Consider the following 15082-nt stretch of genomic DNA (forward strand, 5'->3'; position numbering starts at 1 on the left):
GGCCTCTCAGGCACCGGGAAAGGCTGAGTAGGCCACGATGCCTGTGATGAGACCTGCTTCGAACATACAGCATCTCCGCTTACGTCCTGCTAACTCTCAATTCCTGGGGGGCAAAGGAGGTTCCCCCCGGCCATCTGCTGCACTTTGTCAAGATAGCGTCAGACAGAGTGAGACTCAGCAAGGTGCCCACGGCGTTGAAAGACATGTTGTCAGATTAACAAGAGAAAAGGCAGGAACAAGCCGATAGTGTAGAAGCAGAGACAGGAGTCGGCCGAGCGCTCCATGCTGGGCGGTTTGCTCGTGTGGCGCGTCATGTGCTGGGAAAGTCACAGCCACCGAGACTGGTCATGCTGTAGGGGCAGGGCCGCTGCAGAGAGGTGGCTCCCTGCCTCTGGGGAGGGTGAGGGGTGGTCCCATGGCTGTAACACGTGAAGGCTGCACCCCAAAATTCAGTTGTGCTGTATGTTAATTAAAAATACAAAAATGTTAAAAGGAGAAAAAGCCAGTTAGGAAGATCAGTCGCCACCTCCGTGTCTGCCCACAGGAGGACAGACCAGGCTCTGTGGCCTATGCCTGAGACACGCCAACATGACAAGAGCTGTGTGTTTCTGTCGGGAACAGTCCCTAACATGTAATGTTGGTGAGGAGACTGTGAAGAGGACCAAGTGACAAAGTGCATGCGCTGAGTGATAGGGCATGTCACCCGTTGTCTGCAGACACAGTGTGACGTGAACATGCCCTGAGTAACAGGTGGCGTGTTGCACGTTGTCTGGATACAGTTTGACAGCGTGTGGGTACCAAGTGACAGGTGACATACCATGTGTTGAACGGGGCGGCCTGTCCGTACAGGGACATGAGCAACCTTGCAGGGGTGACGAGCACAGCACGGGGGGGGCGATATTATGGGGTGACGTCCGGGGGTGTTGTTCAGGGGATGAGGTTCAGGAGCTTTGTCCAGGGGTCGGTGTGGGGCGTGGGGAAGGCTGTCCCCTGCGAGCAGCATGCTAACCATCATCTTCCCCTACAGCCTGCCTGCTCCGCTACAACGCGCTCTCGCTGGTCTACCTGCTATTCCTGCTGCTGCTGCCCTGGTTCCCGGGCCCCTCCCGGCACAGCATCCGAGGTGAGCGCCGTGAGCGCCGGCAGTGGCCCTGCTCGGAGGGAGGAGGCTCACGGCTCAGAGCTCTTTGTCCATGTGCACCTGGGGGAGGGAGCTGGTGGGTCCTCCTCAGAAACCCTGGGCAGCACAGGACTTCCTCTGTGGTTTAACAGCTGTGGGTAAAGGCTGAATGGTCCCAAGTCTCATTTTCATCATAGACCCCTGCTAACTTCAGAATCTCTTTTCTGACTGTGGGTTATAGGCACATGCTGAAGGTAATGGAGTGGGGGCACTGGGTGGGTTCCCCTAACCCTGAGGTGCCCCCGCATAGGGAGGCTCAGGCCCAGGGCTGGGGGCTGGCCAGTCTTCCCACTGGCTCTTTCTCCCACCCCCTACCGTCTATGCATTTTCTTTGCCCCAGGAGGCTGCCACCGACCGGTTAGTCTGGTCACTACACTGGCTCTCCCTGCCCAGTCCCAGCCAGCCCCTTCTGTGTTCTCTGGGCATTCCGTAGGGCCTCGGCTGACCTCCAGCCACCTCATAGTTCAGGGAGCCCCGCACACCTGATGGGGAGCTCCGGGTCCTGTGCTGCTGGAGGGTGGGCACTGTCTCAGTCCTCTGTACCCAGCACGCAGGCAGGTACGGGAAAGCCCATCAGTGAGCTGTGCCCATCAGAGGGCTGGACAGTGAAGGCCATGGCATGAACCCACGCGAGGCGGGCGGGGACAGCAGGCTCTTGCCCCATCTCAGGATCTGGGTCAGAGGGGGATTGGGTAAGTGTGGGCACCCCGTGCCCCATCTAGCACACCCCAAGTTGCAGCCAGGTTACGTGGGACAGGCAGCAAGAGGAACCCCACCCCTTCACTCAGGGGCTCCTGCCCCCCACTCTCTGGGCACTTCAGTGTCCATTTTGTCCCAGCTTTTCAGTGCGGGCGTGTGCTCTGGGGCTCATCCCCAGAGGCTGTTGCCCTGTGTCCCTGGATGGAGGGACTCTGAGGTTTCAGAGGGGGAAGAGGATTAAGAGAGGGTCTCATGGAAGCAGGTCATCTGCAGCACCAGCCCCGCTGCCTGTCAGATGTGTGCAAGTCTGGCTCCGCCATGAAGGGAGCCAGGCACTGCCCTTGGGAGCACTGGCTGCAACAAACCGGCTGTTTGGGGACCTTGGGGCCTCCACGTCCTGCGGCTGCTGAAACTTTGCTGCACTGACAGGGTGGGCTCCAGCACCGCCTCCCGGGGCTAAAACCAGGGGCCTCGGGGCTGGCTCCTCCTGAGGCTCCAGGGAGAACCCGCTTCCTCCTCTTTTCCAGTTTCTTGGCCCTCTCCTCTCTCCAGCATCCAGGCCAGTGATGGCCGCTCAAGTGTCACCCCTGTCACCCTGATTCCGACCCTCCCACCCCTCTCCCCGCTTTAGGACCCTGTGAGTACATTGAGCTCACCCAGGGACTGAAGATCAGCCTGTTTTAAGGTCAGCTGGTTGGCAACCTGGTTTCCCTTCACTGTGTAAGGAAACTTACTCACAGATCAGGCACTGGAGTGTGGATGCCGTGGGGAAGCATGCTGATTCCCGGAGCAGGTTAAATCACCCCCTTTCTTTCCTGTCACAGTGGCTCTAACTGCCCCATCAGGCTGCCTCCTTGCTCGGGGTGTTTGCAGAAAGCACTGCTCTTAGAACACAGGGTTAGTTCAGGTGCAGAGAGGGGAGGAGGCCCCAGCACAGGCACAAGTCCCCACTGGGGACCAGCCAGACCCCTCCCAGGCTGACTCAGCCGTCTGCCCAAGGCTCCCAGCTTAGGCCAGCTGCACCGCTCCCCCCCCGCCCCAGGGTCTGCTGGGCAGAGGCTGCCACCCATGTCGTCCTCTTCTCTCTGTGGAGCCAGTTCTGTTTGTTCCCAGGCTCTCAGCTAAAAGCTGCTCGTCCTGTAAATATTTCAGCAAATATTTCGTGTCCTTTACATGATTGAAAACATTCTCCTCTGGTCGGCAGTGGAGGGAGCGCCAGCTCCTGCCAGAGCCAAAATCGGAGGGGTCTGAAGTGGGGAGGGTTAGGACACAGCGGGAGGAGCACTGGGAAGACTTCCCTCCTCGCCTCTGTCTGTCCGTCTGCTGGCCTCAGAGGCCCTTCAGGGACAGGGAGACTGGTTTTTCTGGGGAGGAAAGAGGAAAGTGGGAGGCCTGCCCACGCCTGAGCGCCTGGCCATGGACCATGAGTTGTATAGCACAGGCCTTGGCTCTGGCACCTGGGCGAAGGTCCGATGCTGCCCAGAGCCCCCGTGGGCGCTCACCCCAAGCCCCATCCCCACACGGGCATCACCTGACTCGAGGGGACCGGGGGCGGAGCTCCCTGTGCGGGAAAGGGAGGACTCCAGAAGTGTCCTCCTCAGTGTGTCCTCAGGGACGTTCCAATGCCTGCACTGGTCACTAGGAGCCGCCAGGCAGGGGCCGGTTGGTGGGCGTGGGCCACAGGCCCATGAAGGTCAATGTGCAGAGGAGGCTTCAGGGAGACTGCTGGGCTAGCTCCTGGCGACCAGATTAACATTTAGGGATGGAAGGAGACCCCTTCCTGCCTTAGAACAAAACCCACCACATGCTGCCCTGCCCCATGGGCACCTGCGATTTGCCTTAACTCAGGTGCTTCTGTGAAGGGCCTGGCCGGCAGGGCCCCGTCCAGTCCACACATCAGAGCGGCGCATGTGAGCACTGCTAACGTCTGTTGGGGGATGGGACAGGGGCTCCTGTGTGGAATTCCCGTCATCCTTGCCCAGATGACACATCTTGTGATCTCCTGCCTATGAGTAGATGATGCCCCCCGCCCAGGTCTCAGCAGACCAGGCGGTGCACCCCCACAGGGCCTCATGGCTCGGACTTCGGTTTGCCCCCTGCCCTCCCCTTTCTGGGCCCTCCTCAGTGAGGTGCTACCTTGGGAAACTGGAGGACACCCCTCTTCCTGTGGCTTCTCAGAGCACTTCCTGGAACACCCCTGTGCCAACCCGGGAGATCCCCACACATAACCCACCTGCCCTGCCTGGCCTTTGCCTGGATTGTGTGGGTGGGGGGCCCTCATCACAGCCCAGGAGCTTAGCCCTGGGACCTGGGCTTCCCCAGAAGAGGGCAGTGTGAGCGGGGCCTTCATGCACAAGTATGAGGCCAGGGGTCTGTGAACTGGGGCTGGGGGTGTGCAGCAAGAGTCAAGGCCCTGCTGAGGGCGGGGACACTCTGGAAACTTTGCAGACTGAGCAGCCACCGTCAGGCCCCTTCGAGGGGCTCAGACCCAGGGCTCCCTCTCTAGGTCAGACAGATGCTCTTTTGCAAACCCCTCTCTGGGAGGAACCCCCATTCCTGTTCTTTTGGGACGCTCAGTCTTCCAGTCCCTCTTCCTGTTTCTCTGGAGTTTCCCTGCTGGGTGTGAAGCCCCTACATTGGAGCCCCAGCACCTCCAGGATGGGCAGTTTCTATGTCATGGACAGAGAGTACCCGTCTGTGTGGGCCTTGCATGGCAAGCGAATGGCACTGAGGCTCCCAGGGGAGAGGGCAGGAAGGCTGTCAGGAGTGAGCCTTAGGCGGGGGGCTTCCCTCCCTGACCTACGGGAGCCCATCAGTCTTTACGGTGCCATCGAGGTCAGCCTCAGGTCTTTGTGTCTTGGGAGCAGGGTGAGTCTGTGGAATAGGACAGGGAGAGATGGTTCTGGGCAGGTGCCCCTCCCACCACATCACCCACTGGGACTTCTAAGATCTGCAGGAGAGAAGCCGTGTAGGCAAGCCAAGCAGAGGGGAGGCTGAGAAGTGGTGTGGGGTCTGCAGGGGATGGGGGAGGAGCTTTGCCTTTGAACCCTGTGGCTCCTGTGGGCTCCTGGTAGGGAGGTGGAGCAGGCTGGCTCCTTCCTTCCCCCAGGAGCCCCACTGACAGCCCAGCTCCGTCTTCCTATGGGGAGGCCGGTGGCCTCTCCCTTCCTCTTGGCCTGGGGCTCTGAGCACAGGGGCCAGCCAGGGCCCAGGGCCAGCCTCTCCCATTCATTTTCCATTTCTGCTTCTTGCCAGCGGGCTGTTTCTTCCACCAGCTCCACCCTGCTCTCCCTCTTGTTCACCCTGCTCACCCCTGCCACTGCAAGCCAGAGGCTGTGATCGAAGGGTCAGAATGTCAGGGCTAGGAGGGACGTGGAAATGACTGCGGCACAGGGTCCTGCCAGGTGCCTCCCTGGGCTGCCTGAAGGAGTCCCTCACCCTCTCTGAGCCCAGCTTCCCTCGGTGAAATCAGACGAGACAGCAGGCAAATGCTGAAGGATTTGGCTTTCACTGTGGGTGTTCACATGTCCCTCCAGAAGTGTCACCTGCTGGGCCAGCCCTGGGGGAGGGAAGATGGGCCAATTCTGAGTCTATTCAACAAGTAGCAACTGTGCTGAAAGATAGTGAACAGAACAGACATGGGCCCTGAGCCTGCTGGTCTCGGCAGGAGAAAAAGAGCTGGTGTGATGGTGACCCCAACTGTCTAGTGCTCTGGGAAGTCAAAAGACGGGCCAGCTGCTCTGCACATTGTCATTAGCAAATCAGCTTGCCAGCAGGGTAAGGACCTGGGGGCTCCTGCCAAAAGGCTGGGGCTGGAGGAGGAAGCTGCCGCAGCTGGTTCCTGAACCCAGGAGTCAGAGCTCAGAGTGTGACAGTAAGAACCATGTGGGAGTCTCTGGCCCTGGTCTCACACAGAGCGGGGGCTGCCCACCCACTCACAGGACAGGCCACCCCAGGACTTCCCCAGCCCTGCTTCCTAGAGAGCAGGGTGCAGCCCTTGTTATGAATGCCACGTCCCGCCAGGTACAAGGAGCAGAGAGGGCGCTTGTCCAGGACTGTCCCTACCTGTACTCACGGGCCGTGGCCTGGCTCGGCTCTCAGCACCCCCCGCCCCTGCCAGCAGAGCAGGCCCTGGCACACCAGCCACCGTCACTCATTTGCACACATGGGAAGCATTTAGCTCCATGACGGCCCTCAGGAAGGCAAGGCTCCCCCCCTGTTCTTGAAGTGCCAGGATCCCAGTCCTGTCCCCCTCACCCCGAAGTCCCGGTGAGTGTTCTCAGTCGGCACCATGCACTGAAGCGGCACTCTGCAGCCAAGGCGGAGCAGGGTGACTCGGGTGCTCACTGGACATGTGAACAAACCTGAAAGTGTCTCCCCAAGTGTGGGGGGGCCTTTCCTTTCTGTGTTGGCTCCTGCCCCCAACTATTCTGCCCCCCTTACCCCCATCCCCAGGCAGCAGGCAGGCTGGTGTGCTGTGCCCTGCTGAGTCCCTGCTTTGTGACTGTGGTCATGTCCCCTCAGCTCTGTCTGTAAATCGGGACACACAATAGTGCCCGTCCATGGGGCTGCCATGAGCAGTCAGTGGGAGGGAGCAGAGCACTGCATGAGACCAGCTGCTGACAGCCCCCCAGAGCCCCACGCACATGCTCAGTGTGTGTCCGGGGCTGGCTGATGGGGCCCAGCTCAGCGCTAGTGACCAGGGCTGTGTGCTGGCCTCCCCGCTTCCCTCTGCCCACAGGTCACACTGGCCGCATCCTCCGAGCCTTGCTGGCCTTCAGCCTCCTCTTTCTGGCAGCCCACCTCACCTTCCAGATATGCCTACACACCGTGCCTGGCCTGGACCAGCTTCTGGGGTCAAACTGTGAGTTCCTGAGGGAAGGGGGAAGAGGCACCTAGGGGCAGCGGGCCTCGGGGAGAGCTAGCAGCCAACCGGAGGGGAGAGGTGAGAGAGAGCCACTGCAGCTCTGCAAGAACCTCAGGTTTCCTGGGGGAGGTTGGCTACTCTGTCCCACCCAGGCTTTGCCTGATAAGGACCACCCGAGCGCTTGTCTGTGATTTACATCCAGCTGAGATGGTCCGAATGAAGTGCTGCCCGTGGGGCTGGATGGAGCACCAACGTGGCACTCTCATCCCAGAGCCTGGAGTCCGACTCCGGGGCAGCTCTGGCCTTCTCAGGTCCTGTTGGTCTGTCGGCACCTTCCTCCCATGGCTGCTGGGGTTTAGAGACTCAGCCCCACCGCCCTTCACCCTTTCGCCCCCAGCTGGTCCCTCCAGCTGACACCCAGCCCTCAGACTCCATCGACATCAGCGCTCTAGTCCACCGGTGAAAAGACCTTAGGCTCCCAACCCTCCCACCTGGTGAAGGTCTCCCACCTCCAGGTTCTCACACTCAGCTGCGTGGGCGGGCAGGGTGCTGCACCTGTCTTCCCATTTCATTCTGCAGTTCAGAAACTGGAGGGAAGTCGGGGCCTTGAAGGTGTGCCGGCCCTGGCAGCTCTGGGACCGGGCCTCCCGACTCGAGCCCCTGAGGAGCAGCTGGCTTCTGCAGATGGGTCTGAGTGCCCAGCCCAGCCTCCCAGCCACTTAGGCCCTGCCAGGCAGAACTGAAGGGCCTTTGATCCACCTGGCTTTCCTGGCTGGGCCTCAGTTTCCCTATCAGTAAAGACAGTGTTTTTGAGCATCTCTGAGATCAGGCATTCTGTGACTCTGGGGCTGCAAGGGCCTCCTGGTGACAGGGGGGGCTGCCCACCCACCTGATCCAGTTCCCATGTGTCTCTCTGCAGGCAGCCACTGGGAGAACCTATCTCGACACATCGGAGTCATGAGGTAAGATCCCCCCTGACCCCCCGCTCTGGGATTTCCCAGGCCCAAGGGGAGTGTCCACACCCTCCCTGCTGGCACCTGCCCTCCTGGGCTGACCAGTGGACTCTCCTGCCCTTCACAGGCTGGACCTGAGGGACATCCCCAATGCCGTGCGTCTGGTGGCCCCTGACCTGGGCATCCTGATGGTCTCTGCCGTGTGCCTCGGCCTCTGCGGGCGTCTCACTCGAGAAGCCCGACGGGGCCGGCGCTCCCAGCAGCCGGTGAGCTGTGGTGGGCAGGTGCACTTGTGCGGGGGGAGGGGCTTTCTGGAGCCGAAACCCGGACAGTTGAGGATTACTTTTCTCTTTTTTCTTTTATAACAAATGCGGACTTTTACTTGTAAAAGTCAGTATGTGCTAATTGTGAAAAGACAGGGTGCCAGAGCGGAGAGAAGATGCCTGGTCCCGTGGGAGTGGGGCACCGGCAACGTGATCCTGGCAGGGCTCCCTCGAGGCGGCACATGCGGGGAACCCGGGCGGTGTCTGCACCCTTAGAGGTCATCCTCCAGGGGATTCCTGGTAGGCACAAGGCAGTGGGGAGGCCGCAGTGCTGCAGGGTGGTCTGTGCCAACCATCTGGGAGCCTAGGGGCTGACAGATGGATGGATGACGGACACAGAGGTGGATGTCTGAGAAGCCACTCCCATGACGGCACCAGTGGGCTTGTGGACAAGGTAGAGGCTATATAGGTTCAGGCCAGCAAGGCCCTGAATCAGACACTATCCTTGATGGGCACTGCCCTGGGTGAGGGGGCCTTCACTGGGCAGGGTGTGAACACGGGACCCTTGGTGTCCTCCTCAGTTGAAGGCTCAGAACCCTTCTGTCATGCACAAGGTCTGCAGTCCGGAGGCCGCCTGGGCCCTCCATCCAGGAGGTCCTGGCCTCCAGGGCTGGGCAAGATCTGTGACCATGCAGGGGTCCTGGCACAGGAACCTCCTGGGGGCCACAGGCTTCTCCCCAACCCAGTCCAGCATCCCTTTGTCCTATAGCTAAGGCTCATGGGGCACGAGGGCCTCGACAGACAGAAGAGTCCAAAGAGCAGAGGGGACTTCCCAGAGTAGGTCAGGGTGACCTGGCCTGTGGCCAGCCCAGTCTGTCATCCCACATTGCTGTTCCATCTCACAGCTCAAGACCGACCCCAACATTTTAGGGGGGAAATAGGGACCTGGAGGTTGAGGGATTTTTCCAGGCCTCTTCGGGGGTTGATCCAGGGCTGGAACTACCCTCCTGCCTTCCCTTGGGGCCCCCTCCCAACTGGGTCAGCCCCGCCTTCTCCACAGGGGCACGTGGGCACCAGCAGGCGCCTGGGCCAGAGCTGCCTCTGGTTCCCTCATTAGCAGAGTCAGAGCTTCCTGGAACAACTTTGCTAGGAAGGGGCTGGACTCTTCCAGAAATCTGTGGCTGGGCGGGAGGGGTGAGCCCCTCACTCCATGCTGCCCATCACGGCTGGACTCCGGTCTGCCAGGCAACTGGGACAGGACACCTTCCCCCAGCTGTCCTCGATGGCATAGAGCCTGTGCCCCCCTGTTGACCTAGGGGCAGAGGCATAGACAGACTTCAAAGCAGGGAGTGGGGGCACCCTTCACAGGTGCCCAGTTTGAAAGCCCAGGGCTAGGAGCAGCCCGTGCACATACATGGTGCCCATGCCACATACATGCACATACCCTGACTGTTCTGCCCACCTGTGTGCGTGCACTGAGAGGGTGAGGTGGGCCGTGGGAGGGGTGAGGAGAAGACTGGCCATTTCTGCCCACTCCCCTGGGAGGGCCTTTGGGAGCTGGGTCAGGGGCTGGGCCATGCCAGGCCAGGCTGGACACCATGGGCAGCCCCCAAGCACCTGCCTTCCCGCCCAGCAGCTGCCTGCTTTTCTCATTCCCAGATATGCTAATTTTTCACGGGCCTTCTCAGAAGCTTTCCCAGGGCTGGAGCCAGGCTGTGGCAGGGGTGAGCTCAGACCTGGTGGCCCCACCTTCCAGCAGCTGTCTCCCCCTTTTCTGCTGGCTGGGGCCTCCCACTCCTTGCATTCCAGGCTCTAGAGGGAAGCCTGGTTATAAGTTCCAACCTCAGGGCCCTGAGTCCTGCTCTGATACCTAGAGTCCTAAGTGTCCTATAGCCCTATTCCCCTGGCCTGCCCCCCTCCTTCCAGGCACAGCTCAAGCACACATCCCTGGGGCCTCCCTACCCCTGCGCCTGGGCTCTGTGAGGACGGGCCCTGCCTGGTTCATCTCACCTGTCTGGTCCTTGCCTGTATCTGATGGATAGGAAATAGACTCAGAGAGGTTAGGTGACTTGCCCAAGGCTGCACAGATGGGAGATGGGACCTGGGATGTGACCTGGTGCTGCCTCAGCAGCTGGGAAAGGCAAAGGCAGGGCGCCCATTTTATAGATGGGGGCCTGGGGCACGGCCAGGGCATCCGACACACAGTCTGTGTTCTTTCTGCCTTGCACTGGCTCCCCCTGATGTCCAGGAAACAGCTCCATTCTGGAAACCTTGAGGCAGGGCCAGGGAAACAGGCCCTGTTGGAGCTCTGTCCCGCCATGGGCAGGGGAGGCCTGAAGGGGTGTCCTATTTCCTCCTGGCCAGGTGGCCACCTCCATCCATCCAAAGGGTTGGCCACCAGAAGAACTGGCAGGGGACACCAGGAGACTCCAGCCCTGGCCCTGCCCCTGGGGACCTGTCCATCACTCTCGGAGGTCCCATATGGGCAGTGGAGAGGGTGCAGGGTGCAAACAGCTGTGTAATTTTGTGTCTCCTCTGAGCCTCTGCTTCTTTACTTGTAAGGAAATTGCTGCTTCAGCCCATGGAACCAAGTGTAGTGGTGTAAAGATGTTCTGTAAACTGTACAGTGGAGCACGCGTGTATGCGTGCACCACCTTCCCTTCTTCCTAAAAGTCACTACTCAGTCTATGGCCACAGCACCCTGAACACACCGGATTTCATCTGATGCAGTCCCTACTGAGGCCCGCTCAGGAGCCAAACGGAGCAGGGCCAGGGGCTTTGAGGATTCATGCAGGAATCTGTGGGGACTGCCTATCCTTGAGGGCGCCTGGTCCAGATGGGGGGATAAATGAGAGGCCCTCTAGGGGTTTTAGAATAGTCCGCAGTCGGCCCCCGCGTGTTGGTCGTTGTGTGTACCAGGGCTGGGCAGGCTGCCCCCAGGAAGGCCCGCAGGGCCGTACACTTCAGTGAGACAGCAGCAGGAGGGCAGTGCCTGGGCCTTGGGCAAGAAGGGCCGCACAGGTCTACGCTTGGGCTGGCAGCACCTTGCCCTCAGGGGGGCAGCCCCCCTTCCTCCCCAGTGGCTTGAGTGCCGTGTCCCTGACCTCCATTCCTCTCTGTGACCTTGGCAGGACAATGATGACAGGGAAGTAGATGCCAACTCCCTGGCAGGGCTGCAGGGAGCCACCAAGCAGAAGCTGAGGCTGGCCACCCGGTTCCGGATCACGGCTCACTGGCTGCTGGTGGCTGCTGGGCGGACCCTGGCCATAGCGCTGCTGGCACTGTCAGGTACCCACTGGGAAGAGAGTGGGGATCCCCGCACTGCGTGTCACACCAAGAGAGGTTTTGGCACCTGCTGAGCTCCCCACTGAACAATGAGATGAGGTCACACAGCCCTGGCTGGGCATGACGCTGGCACCTCTGTCTGGTTCTGCAGGCATTGCCCACCCCTCAGCCTTCTCCAGCGTCTACTTCCTGTTCTTCCTGGGCATCTGCACCTGGTGGGCCTGCCACTTTCCCATCAGTTCCCTGGGCTTCAGCGCACTCTGTGTCATCCTGAGCTGCTTTGGTGCCAGCCATCTCATCTGCCTCTACTGCTACCAGATGCCCTTCATTCAGGACAAGGTCCCACCTGCTGGCATCTGGGCCAGGTGAGGACTAGGTCCCTGAATAGGTCCCGTTCTGTCTCCTCCTCCTGGCCCTGCCCACCTGGCCGCTCCTCAGCAGGAGGTCAGTGCCATGCCTTCTCTGGGCAGGGTCTTCGGTCTTAAGGACTTTGTGGCCCGCACAAACTGCTCCAGTTCCAACTCACTGGTCCTCAATACCAGCCACGACTGGCCTGTGTATGTGAGTCCCGGCATCCTGCTGCTCCTGTACTACACTGTGACCTCACTCCTGAAGCTCCGCACACACCACCCCCCAGATCAGGTGGGTGCCCAGGGCCAGTAGCCCTCCTCTGTCTTCAAACCTTTGGACACCCTCCTCCTTCAGGCCTCGGCTCTTGGGCAGGGTGGGGAACTGAGCTCTGCTCTGGTCTCTGCAGACAAAAGTGGCAGCTGGTGACATCAAGGAACGGGAGGTGGAGCTGACCGAGGTGGACCAGTGGCCCCAGGACCAGGCCGGGGCTGCCCAGGTGAGGAGAATGGGCTGAGTGGTGGGGCTGCACCCACCTGCCCATGGGCTTGGCTCACCGGGTCTTGGCTCACCTCTTCAGGGCTTGATGTCCACACCCACGGGGCCTGACCCTGAGGTTGACAACTGCATTGTGCACGACCTGACCAGCCATAGCCCCATCCAGCAACGCCCCAGTGAGTATCAAGCTTCCTGGAGGCAGCTCCTTTCATTCATGCTTGTGCTGCCCCCTAGTGGTCATTATGTTGTATCGCCGTGTTGGCCTCTCCAGCTGTGGTCTGAATCCATGCTGCGGACCTGCAGGGGGTGAGGGTACCCCAGGTCTCTCATCCTCTCCACCCCTCCCTTCCAGTTTCTAGAGGACTTGACTTCTCTGCCTTGAACTGGCCCAGAGGCCTGGGGTTGCTGTCATCCAGGCAGATGCCAGCTGGGGAGGGCTGGGACATTTTCTGGGTGCCCTTTCTTTGTCCTAAGCCTCAATTTCCATTTTGTGAATTGCCCTGCATGAAGTGGCAGCTGTTGCTGGCCTTAGGACCTAGTTCCCTGGGGACTTGCACACCCACAGAACTGGAAGATGGTCAGGGCCACCTCATCCATCCTGTCCCTTCGGTGCCTTGGAAACTAAGGCCTGAAGAGGGTCAAGGACTGCCCAGGGTCACGTGACAGTTGGGGGCAGGGTCATACGGGCGACTACCCAGTGGCAACTGCGGAGCAGCTCCCTCCTCCCAGTGAGCTGCCACTCCAGCATCCCAGTTACATTATAGGGCAAAGTCAACTGTGGCAAGGGGCTCTGGCCTGTTGATGTGCGAGCTCCCAAGGTGACCCCTGCCCCCACCCTGTAGTGTGCTCCAGGCTGGCTGAGCCAAGAGAGGCATCTCTACTGCATGGCCTGGGCCACATCATCATGAACCAGAGCTACGTGTGCGCCCTCATTGCCATGATGGTAAGGAGCGGCCGGCCTGGCCGGGCCCTCTTCTCCCTCGGGCCTGCCTCACACACGGCGAGAGGCAGATGGTGGCCCATGTTTCCCAGCCTGATGGTTCCTCACCAGAAATGGGTGGAGCTGTGTCCTGCTGGGCCGCAGGCAACCCTGACCAGCCCATAGCTCTGTGTGTGAGCATGTGTGTGTACATGTGAGTGTGCAAGAGCACATATGCATATGTGTGTGGCATGTGTGTATGTGTACTTGTGAGCACGTGTTTAAGTGCATTTGTGAATGTGTGTGTGTGTGTGGCCATGTGTATGGTCATGTGTGTGTGTGGTCAGGGGTCATGTGTCCTGTGCCGCCATGCTCCAGGCCGATGGGGCACGTTTGCCTTCCTGTCTGAGCACCTCCCTGGGGGCCCCAGGCCCCTTGACATCCTGGGGGAGCAGGTCGGGACTGGGCCAGGCAGACTGCGCAGCCACACCCACCAGCCGCTGCCATCCAGGTGTGGAGCATCACCTACCACAGCTGGCTGACCTTCGTGCTGCTGCTCTGGGCCTGCCTCATCTGGACTGTGCGCAGCCGCCACCAGCTGGCCATGCTCTGCTCACCCTTCATCCTGCTCTACGGGCTGGCACTGTGCAGCCTACGCTACGTGTGGGCCATGGACCTACGTGCTGAGCTGCCCACCACCCTGGGTCCTGTCAGACTGCGCCAGCTGGGGCTGGAGCACACCCGCTACCCCTGCCTGGACCTGGGTGCCATGGTGAGTGCCCCTCACCCCAGGGCAGCTGTGAGCACATGCTGGCGCCTTGGGTTTCTACGTGAGGGCCTGTGACAGTGCCATTCTGTTTATGTCCAGCTCCCAGCCAAGGGAGAGTCCAGGAGGGCAGGCACTTGTCTGGTGGTCACCATGGGGTGCCTAGTGAACAGCCCAGAGTAGTTAGTTTCTCAAGCACATGAGTGATGACCTTGTGTTTCAGGGGGCGCTGCCCTTGTTTGCCTTGCACAGGTTCTGTCAGTGATGCACACTGCCCCTGGGTCTCGGGGGGCCATCTCACTGTGCCATGTGTTTGAGGTCACAGAAGCATGTGTGTGCACATACATAGGCATGAATGCATGCAGATAAATGAGCCTAGTGTACAAACGGGTGCACTTGTGTGAGAATTTGTGTACGGGTGTGTACGTGCCAGGGAGAAGCTTGTCCCTGCAGGGGGCCCGGCTGACCGCCTCCCTGTTGAGGGTCTCTCCCATGCCCGTATCTTCTTTGGTGGGGCCCTTCCTCTGGGAGGGGTGCCAGGCCACCTGCTGCCAGTGACACTGTTTCTGCCCCATCCCAGTTGCTGTATACACTGACCTTCTGGCTCCTGCTGCGCCAATTTGTCAAGGAGAAGCTGTTGAATGGGAAAAAGACCACCTCTGAGCTGATGGAGATTACTGTGGCAGACACAGGTGAGTGGGTGGGGCAGCTGGGCTAGTTCCCTCCTTCCTGGTCCTTAAGTCACACACACCCCCCACCCTCTACCCCTTCCCTGGCTTGGCCCCCAGAGCACACGAGGACTTGGACGCTGCTCCAGAGTCTGGAGAAGCTGGTCACAGGACTCTCTGCCAAGTACTGGATCTATGTATGCGCTGGCATGTTCATCATGGTGAGCTTCGCGGGCCGCCTCGTCGTCTATAAGATCGTCTACATGTTCCTCTTCCTGCTCTGCCTCACCCTCTTCCAGGTACTTGGGGGTAGGCAGCGGGGGAACCTCAGGTGGCCCGGCCTGGCCACCCAGGGGCCTCACACACCTTGTCCTTCAGGTCTACTACAGCCTGTGGAGGAAGCTGCTCAAAGTGTTCTGGTGGCTGGTGGTGGCCTACACCATGCTGGTGCTCATTGCTGTCTACACCTTCCAGTTCCAGGACTTCCCCATGTACTGGCGAAACCTGACGGGCTTCACTGATGAGCAGTGAGTCATGGGTGGGTGGGAAGGTGGGCGAGGCCCAGGTATGGGCGCCGCCCCTCCTCCATCCAAGGCTTTGTGTTGGGGCCCTCAGGGGCCGGGTGGTACTGACGGT

General features: G+C 60.3%; 1 protein-coding gene across 2 annotated transcripts in view; it reads left to right on the plus strand.

Annotated features, from left to right (window-relative positions):
• The window catches only part of PIEZO1 (piezo type mechanosensitive ion channel component 1), a 61628-nt gene that overhangs the window by 28659 nt on the left and 17887 nt on the right, over nt 1–15082 (plus strand). Inside the window, exons 2-15 of one of the 2 annotated variants that reach the window (XM_037142333.2) lie at nt 1028–1123; nt 6621–6743; nt 7666–7708; nt 7827–7965; nt 11094–11250; nt 11399–11612; nt 11718–11889; nt 12005–12094; nt 12176–12269; nt 12936–13036; nt 13524–13784; nt 14359–14470; nt 14567–14745; nt 14825–14973. In XM_037142333.2, the coding sequence (XP_036998228.2) occupies nt 1028–1123; nt 6621–6743; nt 7666–7708; nt 7827–7965; nt 11094–11250; nt 11399–11612; nt 11718–11889; nt 12005–12094; nt 12176–12269; nt 12936–13036; nt 13524–13784; nt 14359–14470; nt 14567–14745; nt 14825–14973 (1930 nt within the window). Of the gene's footprint in view, nt 1–1027; nt 1124–6620; nt 6744–7665; nt 7709–7826; nt 7966–11093; nt 11251–11398; nt 11613–11717; nt 11890–12004; nt 12095–12175; nt 12270–12903; nt 13037–13523; nt 13785–14358; nt 14471–14566; nt 14746–14824; nt 14974–15082 lie in introns of those variants that run through there. The other variant, XM_053666562.1, reaches the window with a different exon arrangement.

This window comes from Artibeus jamaicensis, unplaced genomic scaffold, assembly GCF_021234435.1.
Source record: "Artibeus jamaicensis isolate MK-2021 breed Jamaican fruit bat unplaced genomic scaffold, CSHL_Jam_final contig_464, whole genome shotgun sequence".
NCBI classification, from domain to species: Eukaryota; Metazoa; Chordata; class Mammalia; order Chiroptera; family Phyllostomidae; genus Artibeus; species Artibeus jamaicensis.